At 45.1% G+C, this 27,996-nt stretch overlaps 1 protein-coding gene across 2 annotated transcripts; it reads right to left on the bottom strand.

Moving 5' to 3' along the window:
• Positions 1 to 27,996, bottom strand: NGF (nerve growth factor). Of its 2 annotated transcripts, none has more exons than XM_064733054.1 (3): positions 27,674 to 27,996; positions 4,580 to 4,707; positions 1 to 858 (listed from the first exon to the last, which is right to left on the bottom strand). In XM_064733054.1, the coding sequence occupies exon 3, from the start codon at positions 845 to 847 to the stop codon at positions 131 to 133; it is 717 nt and encodes a 238-aa protein (XP_064589124.1). In that variant the 5' UTR covers positions 848 to 858; positions 4,580 to 4,707; positions 27,674 to 27,996; the 3' UTR covers positions 1 to 130. The 2 variants fall into 2 exon arrangements, with proteins under 2 accessions (XP_064589124.1, XP_064589125.1); XM_064733055.1 differs by having other exon boundaries at positions 44 to 853.

The following is a 27,996-nucleotide window of genomic DNA, read 5'->3' on the forward strand; positions in this document are numbered from 1 at the left end:
AAAGGTTTCCAAAAGAGTTTAATAAATAATGAGGTTCTTTCTGTACTGTATAAACTATAAATATACCATGCAGTCCTTTATAACTTAAAATAATTTACAGGCTGAGGTAGGGGGGTCGGAGGGCGCGGGCTCAGGGCCTGGCCGCCTTCCTGCTGAGCACGCAGACGCAGGCGGTGTCGATGCGGATGAACCTCCAGGCCGCCTGCTTGCCCTCCATGGTCAGGGCCTTGACGAAGGTGTGGGTGGTGGTGCAGTACGAGTTCCAGTGCTTGGCGTCGATGCCGCGGCACCCGCCCGACACCGGCTTGGGGTCCCTGCACTTGGTCTCGAAAAAATACTGCTTAAAGACGTTGTTGTTGATGTTGACCTCGCCCAGCACCGTCACCTCCTTGCCCTTGATGTCGGTGGCCGTGGTTTTGTCCCCGACCCACATGCTGACGCTGTCGCACACCGAGAACTCCCCGCGGTGCAGCACGGGGTGCGTGCTCCTCCTGCTCCTGGCAGTCCTGTTGAGAGCCCCCGCGCCGCTGAGAAATCCCAAATTCCGGCCCTGCCCGGCCAGCGGCGGGGGCTCCGTGCTGAACAGCACCCGGGGAGAGCGGAAACGCCGCTTCCGAAAGATTTTGGGGTCCACGGTGATGTTTAGGGCTTCTCTGCTGCCGAGGCTCCACGCGGTGTGGCCGTGGGATGTCTGCGGAGCCTCCTGGGCAATGCGGTGTCGGTCGCTCCGGGTGCTGAGCAGGGAATGTTCTGCAGGAAACTCCAGTGGGGCATTGTCCTCTGACTTGGGAGCTGCCTGTGTGCCGATCAAAAAAGCTACAGTCAGAGTGTAGAACAGCATGGGCATTACGTTCTGACCTAGAACGAGACAGAAAGGCACTGTTACTGCAGTCAGAAGAGCATGGGTGTTACATTCTAACCTAGAACAAAAGAGAAGGGCACTGTTACTGCAGAGTCTAGAACAGCACAGGCATTATATTATCACCTAGAATGAGAGATAAAGGCACTGTTACTGCAGTCAGAGCATAGAACAGCATGGGCATTATATTATAACCTAGAACAAGAGAGAAGGGCACTGTTACTGCAGTCAGAGTGTAGAACATCGTGGGTGTTGCATTCTAACCTAGAACAGGAGAGAAGGGCACTGTTACTGCAGGGTGTAGAACAGCATGGGCATTATATTATGACCTAGAATGAGAGATAAAGGCACTGTTACTGCAGAGTGTAGAACATAATGAGTGTTACATTCTGACCTAGAACAAGAGAGAAGGGCACTGTTACTGCAGAGTCTACAACAGCATGAGCATTACATTCTAACCTAGAATGACACAGAAAGAGACTATTACTGCAGTCAGAGTGTAGAACAGCATGAGCATTACATTCTGACCTAGAATGAGACAGAAGGGCACTGTTACTGAGAGGCAGGAGGGCACAAACTGCTGCTGTTCTGGCCATAAATTTATCAGATACCCGGGATCATACGGATTTCATCAGGTATTCATGTGAGTGCCAGATGTTGTTCTTCCGGAAGAGCTCGTTCAGACAGCATCAGTGTTCTTAATAAAGCGAGAACATTAGAAAATAATAGCTAGATTATTATTAATTCCTCTGGTATTTGTCGTTAGAGCACTGTTTATGAAGCACTTGTTTGGTGTTATTAATGTGGAGACCATATGGTGACAGCATGTTCCCAGGAGTCAGATCTCTAGTGAGTTTTGCAGCAACCTTTTTGGCCAGGGCTCGTCTCTTGGCTGCACAGGAGTGAAAGCAGAAGCAGTCCCTTGGCTAGAACAGCTGTCCATTCCCTAAATTTGTCTGCAGAGGTGTCCTTGGGGCTATGGTGGGGGCCACCAAGCCCGTACCTCGTGCCATTATCACACCTCAGCAGCCACACTCACCTGCCATGTGGCCAGGCCCTGCTGCAGACTGGCTCAGCAGCCTCCAGCAGCTGCCAGCTCTCCAGCTGCCCTTTCAGGACACACCACATCACTGAGTTAGGGCAGATAAAGCCCAGGCTCCTTCCTTGAAGAGCTCAGGTATCTCTGTCACAAGGGCAGATGGGATTTTTCCATATTCAAGGGCAAATATGGGAGCACTGTGGACACCAAACTACATCTGCTTAGACACAGCACAGCTACAGCCATTGTGGCCAAAGTACTGGAAATTCTGGACAGGGAAACACCTGTTTATTTTCAGAATGCCATGAGCAAGAACTCCCCAAAAGTCCCTGCAGATACAGATACAGTGCCAGTGCTGGTCCTCCTTCAATCCAGAGGACAGGCACATCTGTTTGGGTGTGGAAAAATGCAAGCCAAATGTCTAAAGCTTTGCTAAGACCCATTTCATGCAGGAAGAGCAGCAGCAGCAATACCTCGTTGGGCAACTACCATGTGCTGACTAATTCAGCCACATGTTGGGAATGAGAGACATTCAGAAATGCTCTGGAATTGCAGTGAAGGGCAGACATTGTATTTCCTCTGTAAAGACTTAATAAGCAGAGACAGGGTATAAACAGAAAAGCCCAAGTGAGGCTCCTCCCCGTCTCTTTGCCTTGTTTTCCTGACATGTCTCAGCTGGCCCCGAGCTCTGCCGTGGCTGGCCAGCAGGCAGGGAGCCCCAAAGCCACTGGACAAACAGGGTTTTGTACCAGAGGAATCAGGCTCTGCAGTTCCACTGTGATTTCCCAGAATTTCTCTGTGTTTTTGCTGGGTGTGGGTCAATTATGGTTGCAGTTCCCCCCCTCTGTGGAGCTTTGTCAGATTAGAATCCCAAGCAGCACTAAAGGACTCGAGCAGGGTGCTCTGCCAGAGCATAATCCTGTGGAAAATGCAGAACAACCCTAAGATGTCCCACAGGATCTGGTGTGTCTTATCTCAGACAGGAGCTGAAATGACATAAACAGCAAGGTTTGTGCAGGGCTGAGCAAACATTCAGGGGACCAGCAGGAGACACCAAGTGAGGCTGTGACTGAGGAGGGAGGAGAAGCTGAGCCCTGGAGGGGAGGAAGGAAGAGAAAGGCCAAAAGCGTTTCTGTGAGCACTTGTCTGTGCAACTGCTGGGCTGGAGGCACTGGGGACAAAATGATGACGAGGAGAGTCAAATGTTTGTCACAGAGCAAATCCTCACTGTTCCAAAGGCACTTTAATTTGTTTAAAGCAAGGCTGAGGGTTGCTGCTTTCCCACGTGCTGCTCGTGCTGGAGCACTCGTCATCCTCTGTATAAGGAAACAGAGCTGGGTGTAGCTCAGAGCTTGGCTGTGCACCCTCCAGAGAGTAACCCCTTGTTCCACAACCAAACTGAAGTCAGATGGTTCATTACATCTCTCAAGAGTCAGCTTTCCCGACAGAAATGTTAATGGAAATGGTTTGCAGAATAAAATCCAGGCACAATTTAGCCATGCCAATAGCAGCCTCAGTGTATTGTGTTTATGTATAAAGCCCTTTTTTATTATTTCCTTCTATAGGAAAAGAGATGCTGCAATGTCAGCAAAGAGCTGGTTCTGGTTTTGTGCTATGCAAGATTTGCTGCTTTAAAATGCAGCTACATTTACCTCCCTTCCCTGGGTTTTTGTGTTGCCTGTGCTGAAATTTTTGACTTAAGGCCATTAGCACAAAAGCAGAAGGACCTTGCCTGCCTTTTTTCTTTAATTGCCTTGTATTTCCTCTTCTCGTGCTAAATCATTCTGTGGAGTGTGGCCCAAACACAGACAGAACATGTTTAGGATACATGGTAACTTTTCTGAGGACTCAAAATGGAATTTTTTTTATCAATTAGTGAGTTAGTGGAGAATAGAAAGTGACACATTAAAAAAGTGAACTCTACTTGATGACAGCCCAGGCAAGAGAAGTTAACATTAAAGAATAGGTGTGCCTTGAGCTGTGAGAGTTGTGAACTCTTTTGCTGGCACACAGAGGTGTTTTACAGGCTATTTTTGGGAGTTTGGGGTGTCCCTGCCCATGGCAGGGGGTTGGAACAGAATGAACTTTAAGGTCCCTTCCAACCCAAACCATTTTGGGATTCTATGATTCTCTCGCCAAACTTTGTCCCATGATTAATTATTAGAGCCTCTGATGGTGCTTTCTGGAGATGCTCCCAGTGGATGCCTCATGCAGCCACCTGAACCTTCAGGGGATGTGCAGCTGCCAGTTCCAGTGCTGGGGGTCCATGGGTGTGAGATGGGAACCCTGGGCACAAAGGTGTGGAGGGATAGAATGTAAGAAAATAAAGATAGTGCAGAAGGTAATCTCACACCTGAGGAGTTGCAGCTGTACTAATCACCAAAGACTAGGAACAGGCCTGCCCTTAACAAGCCACAGCTGTGTCCAGTAAGAAGATGGGTGCTACAAAAGAGTTGGACTTTGTGGGTTGTGTTGTGAAGAAGGAGTCAGTGCTGCGAGGAGCTACCCATGAGAAATCACTGAGAAGGTGTGGGAGCTTTGCAATAAGATGACAACACAAAGGTTATCACAGGCATTGTGATGCCAAAATTACACCACTGTGCTGACCTCATTTCTGTGCTGGGCCCGTTACCCTGGCCCATGGGTGGCTCCAGGCTGCTGGGGCAGTGAGTGTGGCTTACCTGTGAGTGCACTGCACGAAGAACTGCTCCCCCAGCAAGGTCCTTATTTCATCCAGAGCTGAGCCGGGCTGGGCTGCTCCTTGCCATGGGGCCCTGCTGCTCCTGCCAGCTGTGTGTGCTGTGGGTCACTAGGGCAGAAGGGTTTGTGTCAGTAATCAGCCACAAATCAGAGTTCTCAGTGCCATCCCCCCATGGCAGCAGGGGCACAAGGACAAAGCCCCCTGGCTTTCTGAGCTGTGCCTTTTCCCTGTCACAGCATCAAGGGAAACTTGTTCCACTTGTCCAAAGCAGTTCCAGACTTTGCAGAGCAGCACATTTGTGAGACAGGGCTGCCTTTACTCAGCACCTTTACTAGATTATGGTTATTGATCCACTGCTTCCCACTCCTCTCAGACACCTTCCAGGGGCAGCAATATCTGGTGGCACTGCACAGCAGCCAGGCACAAAGCAGGGCTCACAGCCCCAACATCTACTCTGGGAAGCAAATCTGGTTACAATTCAATTCAGGAGAATCACAGATTGCCATTTATTGGCAGACCATTATCTAATTGTGGCTGATATTTGAGAAGAATTGAAGATACAAAACTCACAAGCACATGAAAGCAAATATTTAGGTGTTTGCTGTGTTGCTGCTGTAAGGGCAGCAATGACTCCAGTCTTAATCACTACATTTGGAATGGTCATACAGACCCCAGCTAAAGGAAAACCATTATTTTCTTCACCAATTAAATCCAGCACACTGACACCTTCTCAGCAAAACACATTTTCTGGTTGTAAATTCACGCCACTGAAAGGGATAGAAATAGTATTTTATTAATCTTATTATTCAATAGCTTATCTGCTCCATTTCATAAGGGAAGTAGGGGTTGTATAAGGTAAATAGGGGTTGGATAAGGCACTCCTACACTGCAAAAATCCTGCTGCATCAGGCTGAAGTGCATTTGCTAAGGAGAACAAGCTGCTAATGCAAAAATATGAATTGGACTCACTTTCCACCTGCACAGTCTGTCAGTGGGAGCACTGGCTGCCAGCAAAGGCAGCCACTGGGTTTGGCTCTTACAACAGCCAGGTACAAGTTCCTTGATGTTTAAACCTGCAGCTGAAACCTTCCCAGGCTGTTTCCATCAGAGCAGGGCACAGCAGTCACCCTGGTACGTGCACGGTGGTTTGGGCACCCTGCCTTGCTTGGGGCTGTGGCTCAGGCTGCCCCTGGTGTTGCAGGGTTTGGAGCTGAGCTGCTTCCACCCCTATCAGTGTGTCAGAAAGGTCACACAGAGTTCCAGAATCCAGAGGTTCATGCTACAGATGGAGCGTGCTGTGTTTTTGCAGGAATGTACAAGTGAAGTAATAACCCTTTCAGTGAACTCTGGAGAGTCGAGTACCAGTAATGATAGAGCTATAATGTGCTGGCCACTGCCAAAAATAATCCAACAACTTTTCCAACTGTTCTGCCACCCTAAGAAAACACTGTTTCAGTTCCAACTGGCTGGTTTTTAACCACAAAAGCATTTATTTTCAGCAGGACTTTTTTTTAAAAGTTCTTTTACTGTCTTTTTCCCGGATTCCTGGCTGTGGTGGAATCCAGTAAATGATGCAGTGTTATTCAGCATCCATAGACTATTCCTCTGTTCTACCACTCCCAGACATTCATAAAATATCCTAGTGAAGTGAGTCTTTCTTCAGGATGTACCTGTACACAGGATGACAGACCTGTGGGTAAAAAAACTCACTTCAGTCTTATTTTTTTAGTCTCAGCACATGCAGAGTAGAATTAAAGAGTCCCAGACTGGTTTTGGCACGGAGTGCCCAGAGCAGCTGTGGCTGCCCCTGGATCCCTGGAAATGTTCCAGGCCAGGCTGGATGGGGCTTGGAACACCCTGGGACAGGGGAAGGTGTCCCTGCCATGGCAGGGATGAAACTGGGTGAGATTTAAGGTCCCTTCCACTCCCAATCATTCCAGGATTCCATAATTCTGGAGATTGGGGAAATGGATCACATCAAAAAGCAAATGGTTCTGTGTCTTGACAATCTCTTTGCTTGCAGGATCTCTACGTGCAAAAAGTGCCAAACAAAATATGTTTAGGGAATTCCCCTTTTGTTAAAGTTACCCACAGAATCTGAGGGAAAATGGACAAACAGAGAATGTTGCCTGGAGAGTTATTAGGATTGAAAATTTAATATATTTACTAAATTAATTGCTTCCAATGAGAACAGCAGTCACTGCAGCCTTCTCACTGCACTTGACCAGATGCCATTAAAGCAGCTCCTACACTGAGAAAAGATAAATTAATGCTTATTTGTCTCAGTCAAGCACAGCAAGTAAATTATTTTCTAAATAAAAATAAACACAGTCAATAAACATAAGCATAGAATGTTGTAATCTGAGGCATTATACAATTTGGAATGTTGTTTTCTGTCGTTCTTGAAGTTGTTGGCATATTTTAGGGATGTGTAAAAAATAAACAGAGCTGCTTGGCTGTCAGTGCAGCAAGTGGGATCGTGGAGGTCACCAAAATAAGCAACAAGTAGTGAATTAATTTTCTCTCATGTCTTCTGGTAGTGAGAGAGAAATGAGGGAGGCAGCTGCTGCTGAAGTTGCTGGTAAAGAGAAGCTGCCTCTGGCACATCCCTCATGGAAACATTTCCACCAGTATATAAGTTATATGAATTAAAATTTAGCAGTAGCAACTCAAGGAAAAGATTTCTGAGCCCTGGGAGGCCTTGAAGGGAATCCTGAAGCCATTATGACTAAGAGCAGTGTCAGAGGCACAGCTTTGCCTTGATCTTAGCTGATGAGCAAGAAAATGGGAATCTCTAATGGACCCAACATTTCATTCCTCCATTATATCTGCAGTGACTCAGCCTGTAAATAAGAGGTTTATGACTGCTGGAGAGCCAGCTGGAAGCTACCTGTGTCTCATACACTTCCTTTTTTTTTTTTTTTTTTCTTTTTTCCAAATGCCTCCAGCACTGAAATGTTCCTTTGAGGATTTCTAGGGAGAGCAGTAGACTGAGAAAAATTCTGCCCTGCAGCAGGGAGCATCATCATGTCACCGTGATCCTCCTCGTCATCAGGATGTGCACCCAGCATCTGCCTCCAGAGCTCTGACTCAGCCCAGGCCCAGGCAAAGGTGATAACAGGGCTGGTTCACAGCCCACTGAGCCTCTGGGAATTTGGGGTGCTCAAGGGGAAATTGCTCCGTGAGTCTCAACCCATCCCTGGAGGTGCTCAAGGCCAGGCTGGACAGGCTTGGAACAGCCTGGGATAGTGGAATATTCCCAATATTCCTGCCCGTGGCAGGGGGTGCAGTCAGATCATCCTTGAGGTCCCTTCCAACCCAAACCATGCTGTGATTCTGTAGGGTGGGGATGCACCAAATCCAACACTTCTTAATGTTTATTCTATATTTATTGGGGTATAAGTAATGGAAGTGGCTTATTTGCAAGGTCCTAATTTCGTCCCTTCTTTCATCCTGAGCCAGTCCATCAGTATTTCACCTGCTGGTGTCTCTGTAGAGAAGTCCAAAGAGATGAAAAGTGTCTTTCCCATCACCTTCATTGACACCCCATTCCCTCAGAGCATCTGGTGCTGAGTGAGGCCATCTGCTGGGAGAGATCCAGCTGGAGCCACAGCTGGAGGTTCCTGACAGGAGGTGACAGCTCTGGTGACACAGGACAGGCACAGCTCACCTTTAGAAGCCTCACTTTAAAATTCCTGCCTGGTAAAACAGAATCCAAACTTCTAAGAATATAATTACTTGTTTTGCTTCTTAAATTTGTGTTTGGCATCACGATACTGTGGCCTGTAGAACTTGCTCATGGGAATTCAGAGGCATCAACAGTCATGTAAAATGTGATTCCTTTGGGAAAAACCCCATGATCTTAGGTCAGGGTGGCCATACCAGCAAAGGCTTGTGACAGGATGCAGCCCTTGCTGTGACAGATTGGTTGTTGGTGAGTGTTAAACATGCACTGAGCCACCCTGACAGAGCACAAAGCTTTATCCTGCTGCAGATAACAAAACCAAACTGACAGTTGTTAAACAAAAGATAAAGAAATTGTCTCTGTCAAGATAAAAATCTCTTTAAGTAAAGTGAAGGGAAACACATCACTTACAAAACAAGTGACAAGCTGAAAATAAATGACAGAAAACAGCTTTTGGAGGAGCATGTGCATCTGATTCTCCTGAAGTCAATAACCTCAATGGCATAAAGCTGGTAAATTAAATGAGCTAGAAATAAAGATCTTGGCTAGGAGTAAGTTATAGAAGCATACCAGGGTTGTATATCATCCCTATATTATTATCCAGAAAGCAAATCCTAAAATCAATGATTGGCATGTGATGATTGCTTTGGAACTTTCCATATCGCCCTGGAGCTGGATATATATATTTTTATAGGACTCCAGGGTTTCATATATCCTAATTCATAGGCACCAAGGAGTGACTAAAGATCTCAGGCACTAACTGACAGGAAAACTACTGCAGGATAAATGGGATAAATCCATCCATGTAAAGTTGGATGCCTCCATCCTAGCCAGCTGCAGCCAGGATGGGATTGCTGCTCCCTACAATCCCTGTCCAAACACAGCAGGACTCGTTCCCTCCTGCTGCTTAAAACACTGACTCCAAAGCCCTTCCTGGGGCTGGAGCATGGCCTGCCCTTCTCCCCTCTACACCCTTCCCAAATGGATTTTAATTTGGGAATAGTTGGCTTGCTATATTTGGCCCCGAGGTTTCCAATACAAAATTACCAGGAATGAAAGAACTGGAATTTCAGACTTCACAACACGACCAAAATCAAACTGGAATTCAGCTGGGAACAGAAAGTATAAGGGCAGTCAGACTGTGATGTTACATCCCCTCTTACAGCCAAGAGTAGTTAAGGCAGAAAAATACAATATCTTTAGGGCCAGTAAACCTTTCCAACTAGTGATCTTATTCCAGCTATTCAGAAGGGAATATAAATCCTGATTCTTTTCCAAACCCTGATTAATAAGAACCAGCTGAATCCCAGCAGCAATGCTAGCATTTCATTTTTATTCAGGCCCATAATTTTCATTTATATTCTCCTTTTTCACTTTTCTACAACTGCATTAACAAACTTGAACACGGGGATTTTAGCAACTGCATGTGTTGGAGTGTAAGGCATCAATGTAGTGCCTCCAAAAATGAGGTAGAAAACAAAAATGAGCTGGGATATCATGATCACATTCCCAAAGGTAGCCTCCATCATCTTCAGAGTTTCTCTGGATCATGAATTTGGAAAAGAACATTATGTAAGGACAAGGAGCTGCCATAAATTATGGCCGTGACTTTTCAGACGTTCCCATTCTATTAATTATTTACATCCAAAAGGAATTTTATCTTCTACAAATCTTCCAGTGTGTTTATAACTATTTTCAATGACTCAATGATATTTTAATAGGGCAGGAATTCTGAGAAGTTCCAAAGGGAAGCTGAGGGGTGTCTGTGCTTGGCAAGTCAGACTACAGAAGGATGCAGCAAAGGGTAGAGCTGAGAGAACTTTAAAATCTCTGTTCTGCTGAACTGAGGGCCTGGCTGCACCTGATAATAGCTGCAGCAATTCAAACTGATGGGCTGGATTTTTTTCCATTAAAAAACCCCTTAAAGATATAGACAAAAATCTACAAAATTAAATCTTATGACATGGAGGTGCTCTTGTGTTCACTCAGAGTGCTGAGATAGGGAAGAAACATCAATACTGGAATGGAATATTGCTTTGCTTGTGTAGGATTTTTCCATCCAGAAATGTCGAGTGGTTTTACAAACACTTAATAAAATGATCCTCCCCACTCACTTATGGTCAGTAGAATTTACTTGTGTAGCATGTGAAGAACCCAAAGAATAACACAGGATTCCTGCCAAGCAGTAGCAATGTTCCTCTTCTCCACTGCCCACCTTCCTTTTGTTGATTTTTTTAATTTCTAGGATATTCTTTCCCATTTTTAAATCTATTTTACTTTCATGAGACCTACAGAATTACAGAATTCAATTGCCTTCTTTAGGGATTGAATTCCCTCTCTTATGATTTACTTTACATTACAATAGGAAAATCATGACAAAAACCCCTAAAATGACACCTTTAGAAATACAAATTCCTTATTTTTATTGCAGCTGGAAATAGGTATTGACCCCAGAGCAGTCACAGTCATTCTATGCCCTTCTTATTATAACTCTCAAGGTACAGGCATAATACTTTGAACTATAGAAAAATGTTAATATTTTTCCTTAAGCCAGCATACCCCAAGGTGAATTGTGTGTACAAAAAAACCTGAATTATTCAGCTGTTGCTCATTAGCTGTTTGATTTCTGTGTTCTTTGACATATCCTGCACATTTGAGAAGTATATTTCCATATTTTCTGGACAGCTGAACATAAACTTTGTGCCCTGCTGTACACGAGGTGACCTCCAAGATTTGGGCAGATATTTGTCTGTCTGCTCATTTCAAAGCCTGAGTTTTTTCTGCAGATTGTAAAGATGTGGTAATGCCCAAACCCTTGTACTCCACCTGCCTTTCCCATTTGAAATTGAGTTCAAAACAATTTTTTTAAAAATTCCTAAGCACTCCACTACAGAGGTGTGAAACACAGTGGGTTTTAAACTGAGCAGATGTAAATAAATAGTGATGTAGTAATCCACTATAGCATTAAAAATATATTAAGTAACAGTCTTAGTGTTAAATTAAACTAAGCAAATGCTTTAGTTGGGTGCAAGAAAAACTTTCAGCTTTGAAGTTTTTTTGCTACTTGCTGGTGGCTTAAAAATTTAGTTACCAAAGAGGTGGAAAAAAGGGTTTTCTTTCCCTGCACAGCAGGAACCTCTTAGATGTGGTGTAGTTTTGAAATGAGAGGGTAAAAACCTCCTAAGAAACAGGGTAGAGATTTCCACAAAACTCTGGAAACATCACCAAATAAAACAAAGTCAACCACAGAAACACTGAGTTATCAGATTGCAGTGTCATCTTGTAATGTTCTCTGCAAGCACAAGTAGTTCTTGCAGGAGAAATAGGAGTCTCCTCTCATCTAGGGTCGTTTACCAAAAAAAACATGAGGTTTTTACAATTGCTTAGACATTTCAGATATTCCTCCTAATGCCAGGGCTCATCTGAGCACCATCAGAGGAAGGAAACAGCAAAGGAGGTTTCACCTTGCAGCTCCTGCTCTCCAGACAACAGTGCTGCTTCATTTTCCATCAAGGGACAGAGCTGCTTTGTAAACTGTGCTGCTGCTGGAATTTTTACCCCTGGGCTTTCATATTTTATATGTCTGTACTCAGCACTTGCTGAGGATTAAAGCCTGCTTTCTGTGCAAGTGTGTGACACCATCCAAAACGCTCCATACCTACATTTTCCCCTGTGTGTTTATCTGAGCCCAGCCTGGGAGATCATCTTGATTACTTGGCAGCAGAGTAAGCCACTGCAAAGCACAAGTGTTCAGGATGTTTGGGAAACTGATCCTATTTCTTCCCATGCTTTTATTTGCCTTATTGTCCTTATTTGTTCATTGTATTTTAGTGTCTGCATGCCTCAAGTGGTAGAAAAACAAGATTGGCTTTGCCAGTGTTTGTAATCCATGCGAGTACCAGCTCCTTCTCTCTTTACCAAACCCCTTTTCTGCACCTTTCCTTATGGAGTGGATGGATTAAAAAGCAGCAGGAGAGTGAGACAGCCATCATTAAAATCTCATCCCTGGCTCTCTCACTCCTGCCCCGGGTCATGCCTATGTGTTGACATCCTCTGTTTTGTTTCCTCTCCAGCTCCAAGCGCTGCTCCACGTGCTCTCTGACTCTTTATCTGCAGGGCTCCTGCCTTCTCCTGTCACACATTGAGCGCAGCTGCCTCAGAGCTGCTGCCCCACACAGTCCTGTCTGCAGCACACCTGGGAGCTCTTCAGCACCTTGGCTTTCATCTGCTGTGGAAGGTATTTACTCCTTGCTGTGGGATTGTTTGAACTCATTGCTGCATGAACTCGCAATGCCAGACAGCTCTAAAGAGGGGTGGTAACAAAATGTGATGGATTCTGTACATTAGCAACGAAATACGTATTCAGAGAAGCTAATCCCAGTGGTGTTTCCTTGCACTGAGCTAGCACAGAGATTGATTTAGGTGTTACTTCATTCCTGTGCTCTGAGAATCCCAGCTCTCCTTCAGCTGCCACCCCAGCACCAAACCTGAGGCCAGAGGAGCACAGCCCAAACTTCAGCACTCTCAGCATCCTGAGTGTGTCAGGCAGCTGCTGCACAACAAATCTGCTCATGCTCCCAGGGAGCAGAGACAGTTTGAACTGGGGCCATATTTCATATTTCAGCGGGACCTTGTGGGCTGCTGGGCACAGACCCAGCCAGCAGTGGGGAGTAGGAGTTTAGGAGTTTTCCATCTTTGTATTATGTCAGAGTCTGAGGGGAGGCAGCTGCTGTGGATGTTTTAAGATAGGAGGTTTTTATTCCCTGCTCAGCCATTTAAGGTGAAATGAAATTTAAGGTGACATTTCAGTGTGGGAAGGGGTTTGTTTGTGTGGATCTTGAACCTCTTAGAGCCTGACAGCTCTGGAATATCCTCACCTCACACAAAGCTTGAAGGGTGTAACACACAGAGAAGTGAATGGGAGCCTGCAGCTGTGTCTGGAATAAATGTCTTTGAACATTTATTCAGCTCTCCTGGCCACACAGACCCTCTGTGCAAAAGGACAGCTCAACAGAAGAGTGTCTGTAAGGGAAAGAGCAGATCCTGTCCTGTGCTGTGGGAATCCTTCAAGCACAGAACAGAGAGCAAAGAAGTTTAAATGAAGTTCAGCAACCTTTGCTTAAGAACAGGAAACAGGGAGTTGGACTGACCTGGCAGTCTCAGCAGCTCTTATAAATCTGTGTTTGGCAACACTTGTGTGAGGAGGATTTGAAGGGTCTTTACATTTTCTGGCATCATCTGGTGGTTGAAAGCATTTTTGCTTCAGTACAAATGATAATGGGAAAGATGCCTCTTTTTCCTTTAAATCATGCCCTTGAGTGCTTCTGTCACATTTTCTAGAACTCTCTTTGGCCCTGCTCTGAGTCTGAACAGCTCTGAATCCCTGAATTGCAACACAATGCTATCACTGCTAGCATTGGACATCTTTGAACCACTCATCCTTCATCTTTCTGAGGGGCTCTCTGACTTCCCTGTTATGTGGACTTGGAAATTAGGGAATTCCTATAAAAGTGAGCCAGGATTAGAAGATTATGTCTACCATTATATGTCTACCAACATATTATTTTCCTTGCTACCTTTTATTATATTAGATATGAACCTTTTTTCCCCCATTTCCACAGTGAGAACAATCAGTGGATTTAATGTGGGAGCTCTTGGACTGGGAGGACTAAACTGCTGTAATGGGTTTCCTCAGCCTACATTCACTAAAACAATCTTGCAGAAGCTGATTAAACAAAACTGTCTCTAAGTGCTGTGTCACAACCTTAGAGAAAACAGGGGGAAGGAGTGAGGGCAGGAGGGGCTTCTGAAAGCTGTCAGTGGTACTTTGATATAGCAAGGAGAAGCTAAGAACAAAAAGTTTTGTTAATAAAATGTCAGTGCTGCACCGGGTAAGTGAAATACAGCTTGAAGTTCACAACATTATTAAGGCTGGGAAAAGCCTTTAAGATCATTAACACAGCACTGTCATGTCCACCACTAAACCATGTCTCCAAGCACCACATCTACATGGTTTTTGAACATTTCCAGGCATTCCACTCTGGTCACCAGTGGCAATGCCTTCAGTGAAGAAATTTTCACTAATATCCAACCTTCCCCTGGCCCAGCCTGAGGCTGTTTCCTCTCCTCCTGTCCCTGTTCCTGGAAGCAGAACCCAAACTCCAGCTGTCCCCTCCTGTCAGGAGCTGTGCAGAGCCACAGGGTCCCCCCTGAGCCTCCTTTTCTCCAGGCTGAGCCCCTTTTCCAGCTCCCTCAGCCCCTCCTGGTGCTGCAGACCCTTCCCCAGCTCCATTCCCTTCCCTGGACTCCATTCAGATCATGCTTCTTCAGTTTAACAAGGAAAAAATGCTGCAGAAAAATTCACATATGTGTGCTCCTGACAGGACAAGATGTTGGGAGCCTTTGGTGGGCAGGGGCACCTTCCACCATCCCAGGCTGCTCCAAACCCTGTCCAACCTGCCCTGGGCACTGCCAGGGATCCAGGGGCAGCCACAGCTGCTCTGGGCACCTGTGCCAGGGCCTGCCCACCCTCACAGGGAACAATTCCTAATTCCCAATATCCCATCCATCCCTGTCCCCTGGTAATGGGCAGCATTCCCCTTGTCCTGGCACTCCAGGCTGTCCAAAGTCTCTCCCAGAGCCCCTCTAGGCTCTGAAGGGGCTCTCAGGTCTCTCTGGAAGTTTCTCTTTTCTAGGCTGAGCATTCCCAGCTCTCCCAGCCTTCCCTTGGAGGAGGTGATGTTGATCCCAGTACAAAATGGAGCCTGTTATTCAAACCAGTGTGGATAAAAAGTCATGGCCTGCACGGAGGAGAGCTGTCTTTGTGCATGCTTTGATGTTAAAAAATAGCAACTTGAACTCACAGATGTACTGATTACCCTGCTAAAAGAAGACGTGGAATCTCTTCTCAGAATTACAGCATTTTAATTAGAAGAATGTGAGCAAAGCCTTAATCTTGTTAGTAGGGATAGATACGGATGAGGCAGAAACAAAATCCACAGCAACACAGTCCAAACACAAAAAGCTGTCTTGGAGGTTGGTAACAGCACCAGAACTGCTCCCTGCCACTGCTTTTCCTGCAAGACTAAGCTTGACACTGACTAAGTTGGAAGAAATTGCTCTTCTGCCTTGTAGCACTGAGCTACTTCACACACAGTTGTGTGAAAAAAAATAGCTGAAATCTGGGAAAGGTGCTTCAGGTTTACAAACCAAACCCACAGATACTTGATTATTCTCTTTAAAGTTCCTTTGAGCCCTTCTAAATTCCTGTGACATTCAAGGATCAATAAGAATCTCATCTGTAGCTGATTCTGACAGATGTTAATCTTTGCCTTGGCTTTGCAGCCTGCCTGAAATAGTACTTGTTCCTTCATGTCAGGCCTCTGGCAATGCTTACAGAGCCAGGATTACAGTCTCCAGTCAATCCCATTTGTACTGTCATTAACTTTCTAAACTGTTCCCCATAGCTGGCAACCTTTCCATGCTTGGAGATCTACTTAGTGGGAAGCTGGGAGAGTGATGGGTTTTGCCTGTCTGGAATCATTGTGCCTTTAATTGAGATTTGTTTAATTTTGTCATTAAGTCCATTTACATTGTAGGCATTTCATGACTATGATTACACACTGTGACTGTACCCTGGCTGTGTTTTGTGCCATTTACCTATTAAAGAAAGAGAAAAATGCTCTGTGTTTACTTAAGATTTTTACAAGTAGCCTTTGCTTTTTTTCTTCCATTAACTTATTTAATAAATTAGTCTGATTTTTAGATTGGAAACAATTGCTCATCTGCAAGTTCTGTGCTCTGTTTCTAAGAAAGTTATTAGATTTACTTGGCAAAATATAGGTGAGGATTCAGTACCTGCTTGTCTGGAAGGAATTGTCAGAACCCATAAACTTGGTGGATTCCAAATTAGGGACAAATCTCAATCAGAAAGCAACAGGAATGGGAACATTTCTCCTGCAAACAAGGAGTTTATGTGAACAGGAATCCCTGGGTGCAGCATTTCTCTGTGTGTCCCTCAGTCCCCGAGGTGTGGGAGGGCTTGGAGCAGCCTGGTGCAGTGAAAAGTGCCCTGCCCATGGCATGGAGTGAGATGAGCTTGAAGGTCCCTTCCAGCTCAGACCAGGGTGGGATCTGTAATTCCATGATTCTCTGACAGGTCAGGTGCTGGTTTTTGGTTTTTTTCCTCCAGGACTCCAACAGTCAGGGGTGCAGGTGACTTTTCCTTCTCCCAGAATGTGAGTCAGGGGTGAGCAAAGCTGTGGGAGTTACAACACGAGCTCGATAGTGATCACTCCAGCAGCTGGGGAAGCCAAAGTCTTGCTTCTTAATAGGAGAAAAGAAAGCTGATTAATCAGCTGAGTCATCCTGCTCTGCCTCACTGCTGGTATGAGTGGCATTCCCTATGGATCAGCCTATTCTGAGGGAAAAGCCAAACCATAATCAAGGCTAATTGACTGAGCTCAATCAAATGTTTCAAAATACCACCCATGAGTTTGACATCAAATAAAAAGCAGGGATATTCCCAGGCAGACAGTTAATTGCTTCCTGAAAACCTGTTCTTTGCAATAATGTGAAGATTTTCACCAGTACTCCCTTTTATTTCCATTCCCTAGGCTTACAGTGCAATGTACAGATTAACAGACTGGAAGAAAACATTTGCCCTCTCACCTTTCTTCCTTCTGAATGATGCTGCAGTGCTGCCTTGTCTCTGAGACAGAAAATTTGCAGCCTCCAGGAGTTAAAACAACTTTTTAGAAGGTTTTAGAAAGATAAAAAATACCAACTTCGTGCAGCTATTAGTACTAGCACTAAAAATTGCAGTATTTTAGAGCAAAGCAAGTAGGCTCTTTAGTCATTATGTTTAGAGAATTAATCCCAGAAGGATATTTCTATGGGTTTTGTTTCTTACATCCAGCAGAAACTGTTTCAAAGAGGAGCTGAAATGTCAGACTTGTTACAAGAGTTTGTCTGGTGGAAAATAACGGTGGAGTTTAAACATTTGTCTGGTTCCTGATGTGCCCCAGGTTGTGTGCAGTGATGAAAAATCAGCAGCACATCTGTAAATGAATCATTTTCCCTGCACGCACATGGTTGCACAATTTTATCAGCTGCTTGCCTTGATGAATATTTGATATTTGTCATGTGTAGCTATCCCATCCCATTGTAATATCAGAAATTCCAAGCACAATTAACAGCTGAATTTGATGTCACAGTTAACGAGCCACAGTCCTCCTGTGACCCAGGGCAGCAGCACACGGGGTGAAACAGCCTTGAGTCAGCAGTGATGGCAGGGCTGCAGTCACAGCACCAACATCTGGCTGCCAACCCTGCAGCTGGATGGGACATCTCCTCACCTGGCTGGGTGTGCAGAGCAGGTGGCAGCACCTCAGGTGAGACCCAGCATTTGAAAGAATCAATGTGGAATCCTGGAATGCTGTGGTTGGAAGGATCTTAAAGCTCATCCAGCTCCAACTCTGACAGCTCCCACTGTCCCGGGGGGCTCCAAGCCCTGTCCTGGCCTTGGGCACTGCCAGGGATCCAGGGGCAGCCACAGCTGCTCTGGGAAATCCATTCCAATTCCTTCCCAATATCCCACCTAAACCTTTCAACCTTTCTGTCCTAGCCAGTGTTTGGGTTTCACAAGGAATCTGGGAATGCTGAGTCCAGAACTTCTGAAGGGCTCCTTTGTAGGAGCAATGGGGGTAGGATGGTGGGGATGGATGGAGATGAGAGATCTCTGCAGCCAGGGCTGGGAATTGTGGTTTATTGCAAAGGGCCTGGGTGCAGGGCCCTGCTGGAGCTGCCAGCCACAGCTGGAGCAGGACTGAGAGAAGAGAGGGGCAGAGAGGATGAGGGGGTGAGCGAGGTTCCCATTACAATACCATAAATCTTCTTCTGTGCTGAATATTCTAATTCTCACTAACCAATCTAGTACAAGATACAAATCCTACAGCATTTCCATACAGCCTATAAGAATCATTACATTACCACACTGTGTTACATTTTAAACCCTAAAAACTCCTCTTTGGGCCCCTTCTGCCAAGCTGTAGGGTCTGCTCTGACCCTTGGGCCTGTCTGCAAGCAGAGGGTGTTGTTCCATCAAAAGGGGATCACCTTCAGCTGGCCACACCATTGTTTTCCAGTTGTTCAGTAACTGAGGGATCTCAAAGCTTGCTTTCATTTCAGTCTCCCTTATAGTTTCCATATTCTCAAAATCTTTTGCCAGACAATCATATTTATAAGGCTTTCCTGTCTCATCTTCCCCAACACTCCTTCAGTTTCTGGGATGCTCTGGAAAGTTCCTGCTGGGACCCCCCAGCCCTGGAGTGTGGGTTTGGCCTTTGTTGTGGGGCATTGGTCACAACAGGGGCTGCAGAATGATTTAATGGGTGTGGTGGTGTTCAAGCAAAGGTTGGGCTTGATGATCTTGGAGGTCTTTTCCAACCTTAAAGATTCTGTAATAAATTCCATGATCTTTTTCCCCACATAATCGTAATTCTGGTTTGGATTTCACTTAAAAATCATCACTCTTGTGCAGCAGGACATGAACACAGGTGCCACAGGCTTCACACCTTCTGTAACTCCACAAAACACATCCAGAAAATTCCCAAATCTGAATTTCCATGGGGGTTGTGCCAATATCAATTAGTACAAATAACCTGATAGCTTTGAAATTAGCTGTCATTATAACACTTCACCCCATATGTAACCAAGTATTTTCCTTGTCTGGATATTTGCTGTGCACCTTGTATGTATTACAGTGTTATTTGTTAATGCTTTTGTGTGGTGAATCAGTTGTCAGGAAGAATCATTGTGGTTACAAAAAAGCAGTTTTATTGTGAACTGGAAGGAAGAAAATATGGATAAGGATGGAGTAGGAGAAGACAGAAGATGACATTTGTAGCCAGATGTGATTTGTAGTATGAAAATATCAAATGCTGTTGAAAAGTGGGACTCCACAGATTATTGACATAATTGTGGCAATAGGAATAAATTTTCCTTTGGTATTTGCCTATTTTTGCTACAATTTTCCTCAGATGATGAATACATGAAAATTTTACATTGTCTAACACAAAAAAATTGGCTTTTTATTCAATTTTTTAAAATAACATATGTCTAGCAGATTTCTAAATGACCCATCTTTTTAAATAAGCCTATTGTGACTGAATTTTGCATCTTTCAACTTTTCTCTGGGGTTCCTTTGCATTAGTATTAGGTTCAAAGCAATAATCAAGGTCTAAGCCTCACAAGATCATTTTTTGCCTGCTTAAAATGAAAACCAGAGGGGAGTTTTGCTGATTAGGTGTGTATTTTATTTCTGTGCACAATGCCAGAGTTTAAATACATGTCACTTGGAAATGAGCTTTTGCGAATTCAAAGGGAGAGAGATGAACTTTAAATCTAAACTTTAAGCTTCACATCAGTTTTCCTGTGGCACTGGAGATGTGTTATTTTCACAGAAAGCATTTCCTTTGACTTTCAAGTGATGGCACAAGCAAGTGCTGAAGGCTGAATTCAAATTACTCGAATTCTTTTTAAAATTTGAAATCCTGAACAAAGGGGAGAAATTCTGCAGGTCGTTAAATTGTTTTCTAATTTCTTTGCTTTCAAAGAGAAGGGAAGGAATGAGAAGGAAAGGGCCACACACTTTTCTCTCTCAGAACACACAGAAAAAAGAAATGGTCTCTAGAACAGCCCTGCCCTGCACCAGGAACGTGCACCCAGGCAGAGCTCATGGATCAAACTCCCTCTGATGCTTTGGATTCTGGAGGCTTTGCCAAAACCAGAAACTCACACTTTTGGCATAGATAAAGTGTCCTGGAATGTGAGGCTGAGCAGTGACCCCTTGCACTCTCCTCTTTGCAGCCTGTGCCTGAGAAAATGATGAGAGGAAGGTTTGGCAGGAGGGACTGGGCAGGGAGTGTTTGGATCCAGGCAGAACAGAAACGTGGATGTTGAATGTTCAGAGCACTGATAACACCAATCATGGAATTCCAGGATGGTTTGGGCTGGAAGGGACCTCAAAGCTCTTCCCATTCCACCCCTGCCACAGACAGGGACACCTTCCTCTGGTCCAGGTTGCTCCTCAGTAATGAGGGAAGGGATGGAAAAGATTTTTGACAGGAAAAATAAACCCGCACCTCACTTCGGTGGCTTGTTCTGTGCTGATTTGTTTCTCTTGACACACTTCATGTAATTTCTCCTCCCAGGTAAGAAATGCAAATACTGTGATCACTTACTGATTTCCTTCAGTTTTGCTGAGGGAAATGGAGAAAATTGCTTGTACTGAGCAGAAACAAGAGTAATCAACTTATTCCTTTTCAGAGAGAACCCTTCAATGTCCTCTTAGTACAAGACAATGACCAGGTGAAAGGCTTGATGTCTCTGGCAGGGGCAGACAGAAGATTTTAAGAGCAAGGTGAGCAAAATCTCAATAATTCACATAAACAGATTGTATGGCTGTGGGAATGCACCCACCCCAAACCCCTGGCAGGTCTGGTGCTGGGACATAGAATGTCCCAAAAGGATCATGGAATAATGGGCAGGAAATGATGCACTGGGAAAATGCAGGCTGTGTCATCCACCACAGGGCAAAGCTCTTTGTGAACAAGCACAGGTCTTTTCTCATACCTGACTCATCCAGCACAGAAAGTCGTCAAAGAAAAAAGAATAAAAGCTATATTTCAAAATAGAAAAACATATATTCTGTGAGCCAGAGCTCTTGAATGTATCATAATCAAAATATTACGTAGCAGTGAGATGCCTGGCAAAGCTATGTTTCAAAATAGAAAAACATATATTCTGTGAGCCAGAGCTCTTAAATGTATCATAATCAAAGGATTACGTAGCAATGAGGTGCCTGGCAAATCCCCATCACAAAAATTCCTGAAGAACTCTTTTTTTTTAAAAAAGAGCCTGGATCACATATGGTTGTGTCAGGAACAAAATAAAACAGCCAAAGTGAAGCAGTGAACCAGACCAACAAAAAATCACCTTTCTACTTATACAACAGAGGAAATACAAAGTGATTAAGAACTGGGAAAATCAAAATAGTAGTTTTTCACCTTGCAAAGCCATACTTGGCAAATAGAAAATTATCAAACACATAATCTGCTTCCCAGCTCTATTTACACTAATTTAATCATTGGAGGTCAGAACTGTCAGAATCTGTGTAATTTTTATAAATTTCCTAGGCTGTTAAGAAGTTAATGAAGGCAATTTTCACTGCATCTTCTTTAAGGCAGCAACATTTTTCACAAATATGGCAGATCAAAAGAAATGACCAGCCCTGAGTTCCAAACCAGATTCATTTTATCCATTAGTCATTCATTTAATTCATTCCTTTGATTTTATTCTTGGAAGAGCTTCATGTTTGCATAATATAAATGGTCATTATGGTTTAGTGGGCATCGTGGTGTTTGTCAAAGGTTGGACCTGCTGACCCTGGAGGTCTTTCCCAACCTTAATGACTCCATGATTCTGTGATTTTGTCAATAATACGTCAACCAAGGCCCAAAAAAAAAAAAAAATCAAAGAACTGGTTTTACTTTCTGGTTGTTTTCTGTCTGTCTTTTGTGCTTGAACCCCAGTTAGGATTTTGATTCCTAGCAAGTCAACAGGAGCAGAATCTGAACTTTTATTGGCACATTGTTATGGACCCCATGGGGACAGGAAATTGGATTTTGGAGCCAGGAAGATAAATGAGAGAAAGACTTTTTGGAACCAGTTTATGGTCTGTGCTGATGCTCAGTTTTAGAAAACTGAATTAAAGAAGCCTTGAACTATCCCAAGTGGTTTTATCTGCAGGTTTGGTTTCTGTCACACTGAGGGGGATTGTGTCAGGGTTTGGTTGGGAAGTCCAGGCCAGGGAGGTTTTACCTTGGTGCATTGTCACCATCTCCCTTGGTGCATTGTCACCTTCTCCCTTGGTGCTTTGTCACCTTCTTCATTGGTGCATTGTCACCACCTCTCTTGGTGCATTGTCACCATCTCCCTTGGTGCTTTGTCACCATCTCTCTTGGTGCACTGTCACCACTTCCCTTGGTGCATTGTCACCATCTCTCTTGGTGCACTGTCACCTTCTCTCTTGGTGCACTGCCACCACCTCCCTTGGTGCACTGTCACCAACTCCCTTGGTGCACTGTAACCATCTCCCTTGGTGCATTGTCACCACCTCCCTTGGTGCATTGTCACCATCTCCCTTGGTCCATTGTCACCACCTCTCAGTTTCCTCACCATCTCCCTTGGTGCACTGTCACCATCTCCCTTGGTGCATTGTCACCATCTCCCTTGGTGCACTGTCACCATCTCCCTTGGTGCATTGTCACCAACTCTCAGTTTCCACCAGGAAATGCCACTGTGAAATGTGGAAATTGTGTCCACGAGAGAGGACAAGGAGGAATGGCTTTACACTGAGAGAGGGCAGGCTTAGATGGATGCTGGGGACAAATTCCTCCCTGGGAGGGTGCCAGGCCCTGGCACAGGTGCCCAGAGCAGCTGGGGCTGCCCCTGGATCCCTGGCAGTGCCCAAGGCCAGGCTGGACAGGGCTTGGAACAACCTGGGACAGTGAAGGTGTCCCTGCCATGGCAGAGGGTGGGATGGGATGAATTCCCTTCTCACCCAAACCATCCTGGAATTTTATGTGATAAAACCCATCCCAGCAACAGACAGTGTGTGACTGCTGCATCCTGATTTGGGTCACCTGGTGGTGTCAAGCACTGTGCCATAAAATCTCAAAGCATTGTTGGAAATGCAGGAGCCTGGGGGAATAAAGGAGAAAGGTGATAGAAGCTGCCTCCAGGATAAGGAAAAGTCAGAGGTGTTTCATTCAGTCAGCACTGGCCTGGGGCAGCTCAAAGGATGGCAGAAAAGCCATCAAATGTTATTTCAAACTACCTGGTGCAGCTTGAATTTAGACATTATGGCAGAGCCTCCTTGGTGTGTGTTCAGGGCCTGATTTCTCCTTGCACTTGGCAACTTCCAGCTGTGTGCAGGCTCCAAGGACTGAGCAGCACTTTGCAGATTTTCCCCTGCTGTTCAGCCCTGGTGTGATCTCAGTGTCTCTCCCAGGAGCTGTTCTGACTCTGGGCTGCTGGAGCCAGCTCTGGATGTCCTTGGTGACTCCCCAGCTCTCTGCCAATGCACTCAGGTTCTTGGCACCCAGGATTCTCTGCTGGCATTGCCATTCTCTGCTGCATTTCTCAGGGTGATGCAGTTCTCAGAGTGAAAGGTTATTGTCAGTGTAATTAATGAGGCATTGCCCTGCTGCTTTTTCCTTGAGATTTATTTGTGCATAATATTTTTAGTGGAAGCTATTAGAATTTTTACTGAGTTCAGCAAAAATTTTCAAATAAGATGCCAGCTCCATATGAAGGCCACATTGAGACAAGATAAAATGGTATTTTCCCATTTCAGTGAATTTCACAAGATGCCCCAGGGTTCACAGGCCCTTCTCCACTGTCTCAGAGAGAGAAAATCACTGTGAATCTCATCAGTGATGTCTTTCTATAGAGGTAACATCCATGAACACTGGCCTACACCTAATCCTTGAGCAAACACCAAAATGAGGGATGCTATTTCACCTTTTGCCATTCTTTCACCAATGAACTGGCAACCCACAGCAAATATTACACAGTCACCCTTTTTGGGGTGGGGTAGGTGGAGTATTTGACAGCTGAAGCACCAAGGAGAAGGAACTAGAGCAGCAGGTCAGGAATTCTGCCTCCTGCAATCCCTGGGGAGTGGGGGACACGTGGGGAGCAAATCCTTGGGCTGCTCTCCCACCCAGAGATGGTTCTGGAAGCACAGACTGATGGAGCCACAGGCAGCAGCTTTGCTCTCAGTGTGCCTGAGTGCTCCCTGAGCCCTGTGAGCTGCCATATCCATGGGGAGGAATTCCAGAGCTCCTTATGCCCAGAGGGAGGAGCACCTTGTTTTGTTTGCCTCGACTTTCCCACCTGCCAGTTTTATTTCCTGCTCCTCGATTTTTGACAACAGCCATTTCCTCTCTACATCTTAAGGACAACTGTGACTATAAATATCTCCCTCACACCCCTGCTCAGCCATCTCTTCTCCAGACTTAGAAATCATAATCTCTGTAGTTTCTCTAAATACAGAAAATGTTCCAGACTTTCATCATCCTGCACCTTTTCTTGTTTTACTTTATCCTTTTATCATTGTAACCAGTGACCAGAACTACCAGCAGTGCCCAGGATTTGGGGTTGGGATGGGTTTATATTGAGGGTCTGAGATCTTCTTCCCCCAAATTCCTTCAGTATTGGTGGCCCTGGGCAGACAAGAGTGCACATAACTCACAGTGATTGATACTGTGATCTCTTGGCAACAGCAGAAATGATCTTGCTTTGCTTGACCACATAATTTTTGTGAATAAATTCACATCCCCACACACCCACAAAAATATTTAATGAATTCTGTGGGGCTGCACAAAGGGCATTTTGGGGAGAGAAAAAGCCACAACACATCCCACAGGACATCTGTCCCTGACCTTTGGCTGGAGAAATGTTCCCAAATGCTTTGGCCTCTGTGACCCTGCCCAGCTCAGACCCAGCACAGGGAGCATTTCCTTCTGGCCAGGGCAGGAATGCAGTTGTAGGAGCGTTGGTGTATGGCCTTTTCCTCCCACAGGAGCATGGAATCATTCAGGTTGGAAAAGACCTCTAAGAAGATTGAATCCACAGAGCACCACTGAGCCATGTCCCAAGTGCCACACCTGGGCATTTCTGAACACTTTGGGTGTTTGGTGACTCCAGCACTGCCCTCAGTCCCAAATCTGGCAACCCTTTCAGGGCAGAAATTTTCCATAATAACCAACCTGACCCTCCTCTGGCACAACTTGGGGCCAATTCTTATTGTCCTGTCCCTGTTCCCTGGAGCAGATCCTGATCCCCCCTGGCTGTCCCCTCCTGTCAGGAGCTGTGCAGAGCCACAAGGGCCCCCCTGAGCCTCCTTTGCTCCAGGCTGAGCCCCTTCCCAGCTCCCTCAGCCCCTCCTGGTGCCCCAGCCCTTTCTCCATCTCCATTGCTTTGGGACAAGTTTCTTTCTTTCTTTCTTTCTTTCCACGATTTGAATTCAGTGTTGTCCCTTTCTCAGGGAATAGAATGAGATTTAATAAATATTTGGGTGTAACAAATCCTTTGCCTGAGCAGCTGCCGGCAGAGGTCAGCGTTGCTGTAGCTGGGCTGGAAGGGGTTGAGTTTCCCTGGCTTTTATTGGCCCCACATTCGGGATTGACAAACATTTCCAACCCCACCAATCCAGCGCTCACTGTTGCTGTTACAGCACTGAATCTTTTGGAATGAAACCATGGGTTTTAATAACCCTTTATCTTTTTTTTTCTTTATCAGCAGTTTGTTTGTAAAAACAAAATGATGGAAAAAAATCAAACATTTCTCTTAACTTCTTAAAATTACCAGTATTTTTTCCAAGTGCCTTTAATTTAAGTCAATAATACTAATTAGTACATATTCAATATTCTGTTAGCCCTAAAAGCATTTTTTAAGGAAACAGAAAACCAATTAATAGAATCTGAACTTAAAGAAACACTTATATAGCCAAAGTCAAGGAGCAGTAGGGAAATAATTTATGGGCTTTATTCTATTGATTGAAACAATCTAGTTTTTAATGTGTTCTATTTGACCCTTTTTCTAGACATCCCATTAAATAAAGATGTCTTTATTTGAAAATGGTAATCTGAATATGTATTTTAGGACTTTCACTAAACTAATTTTTAAATCAATATCTTGTGGTTATTTCATAGGCTGCTCAGTTACCCCATGAAGTAATTGTTTATTTAGCATGTGGGTTAAAATTATGCTTGTGTTCATTGTAGCTCTCCACTGAGCTTAAGTGAAGACATCTAAAAATATAATTTCAGACTTTGGTGGGGAAAAGGGGCACTGCTGAGCTACGAGGATGAGGAAATAGAGCCACAAGAGCCACAGTAACTTTCTTTACCACCTTGTTGGGAGGGCCAGATCCCTCCGGGGTGAGTGGCTGGGATTGATCAAGCTGTGAAATCACTGGTTCTGCACACATGTGTCAGGGGGCTCCTCTCCAGACCTCGCTGAGATTTGTTTTAAAATGATTCATATCTACGATTATTAATACATTCTAAGGCCTTTAGAGTCTTTCTTATCATACTTGAGAACTCTCCAGTATATTTGATTCATCGGTCAAATCCCTTCTTTCCATCCCTGTAATCTCTTGGGGAAGTGCAGAAAATGTTGTAACCCTCTGAATTTCAGACAAAACTGCCTGAAATGGCAGTTGGCAGGGGGATTTTAAAAGCTTCTTTTCCACAATATCTGAACCAGCTCAGAAGTGCCACGAGCAGGAATGTACAGACAAATCAGCTCCCTCTCTGTCTTATTGCAGATAATTGTCACATTTTAGTTTGGCTTAGCAAAAAAACTGCCCCATAAACTTTATAGTGATACTCTAATGCATGAAAACATCCATAAATTATCTGTCTAACAGCCACAATGCAACTTCCAAGTTGTGACAACTTGGAAAACCAGCCTGACAAGCACGCTCACTTTTGGTGTTTTAGAAAAACTTCTTGCACTTTATAAGGAGAATTTAAATTGAAGAAAGAACCGAAGCACAAACACTTTTTGTTCTCAGCACACAAATTCCTTCTGTCTCCCTGCCTGGGGTCCCTGTTTTTATCTGTGAGCAGTGTCTCAGCTCAAACAGTGTTATCACCAGCTATAAATCAATAAACATTGTCAGCTCCATCCTGTCACTACACACAGGCAGCAGGGAGGTCGTGAGCTTTCCCAAGTGGACATCCCAGAGGATACTCGGTCTCTGCTGAAGCACTGCTCTGTCTGCAGCTAAAAGGATCCTGCCTTGGGTCAGTCACGCTTGGATTTAGCAGAATTCCTATTTATTTATATTAGTCAAGAAAGAAAGGAGTTTTTATCTAGACTAGAATTATCAAAGGGCGGGGGAAAAAAGGAAATAAGAAAGCCTCAATATTCAGAACAAAGCCAGCAAAGAATTTTCATATAGGTGCAACTGCTGCAGAATGCAAATAAAACTAAGTTCCCATATACCTGGATAAAAAGAGTAAGACCACTTGCATTTCCCTGAGATTAAGCTGCTCTGCCTAAAGACGCTTTTCAAGCCCTAAGCTTATCCACAGCTGCCCCACCAACACCTTCCAGATGTGCGTGCGGCCGAACCTGCCTTGAGCAGATGCGATTTTCGTTTCCACCGAACCACAGCAAGCAGCGAGCGCTCCGTGCTGCACAGACATCCCATCCCACCTTATCCCACCTTATCCCAGTTTATCCCAGCGCATCCCATGGCTCCGGAGGAGGCTCTGGCCGCGCTCCGGTGCCGCTCCCGCCCCGCTCGCTCACCTGGGAGCCGCAGCGCTGCCCGAGGCTCCCCGAGGCTGTCCAGGCTGTCCAGGCTGCTGTGACACCGCTGTCCCCGGCCCCTGTGAGCCATTCACATCGCCGCTGCCGTGGCAGCCTCATCCAGCGCTCGGGGCTCCGCTCTGATTCACGGCGAGCCGGCTCCCTCTGGGTCCTAGCGCTTGTGGACGTGTGGGAGCTGCACGGGCTCGCAGGAATTCAGCGCTTGGCTCGCTGCCGAGCGCAGGCAGGGATGCACAGATGTGCAGTGAAAGTTTCAAAGCCTCGGCTGCTCTGCGAGAGCGCTCGCACAACGCCCCGAGAAG

This window comes from Zonotrichia leucophrys, chromosome 26 (assembly GCF_028769735.1).
Source record: "Zonotrichia leucophrys gambelii isolate GWCS_2022_RI chromosome 26, RI_Zleu_2.0, whole genome shotgun sequence".
NCBI classification, from domain to species: Eukaryota; Metazoa; Chordata; class Aves; order Passeriformes; family Passerellidae; genus Zonotrichia; species Zonotrichia leucophrys.

Coding starts and splice junctions, on each gene's coding strand:
- NGF (XM_064733054.1), bottom strand. CDS start 847: ATGCCCATGCTGTTCTACACTCTGACTGTAGCTTTTTTGATCGGCACA.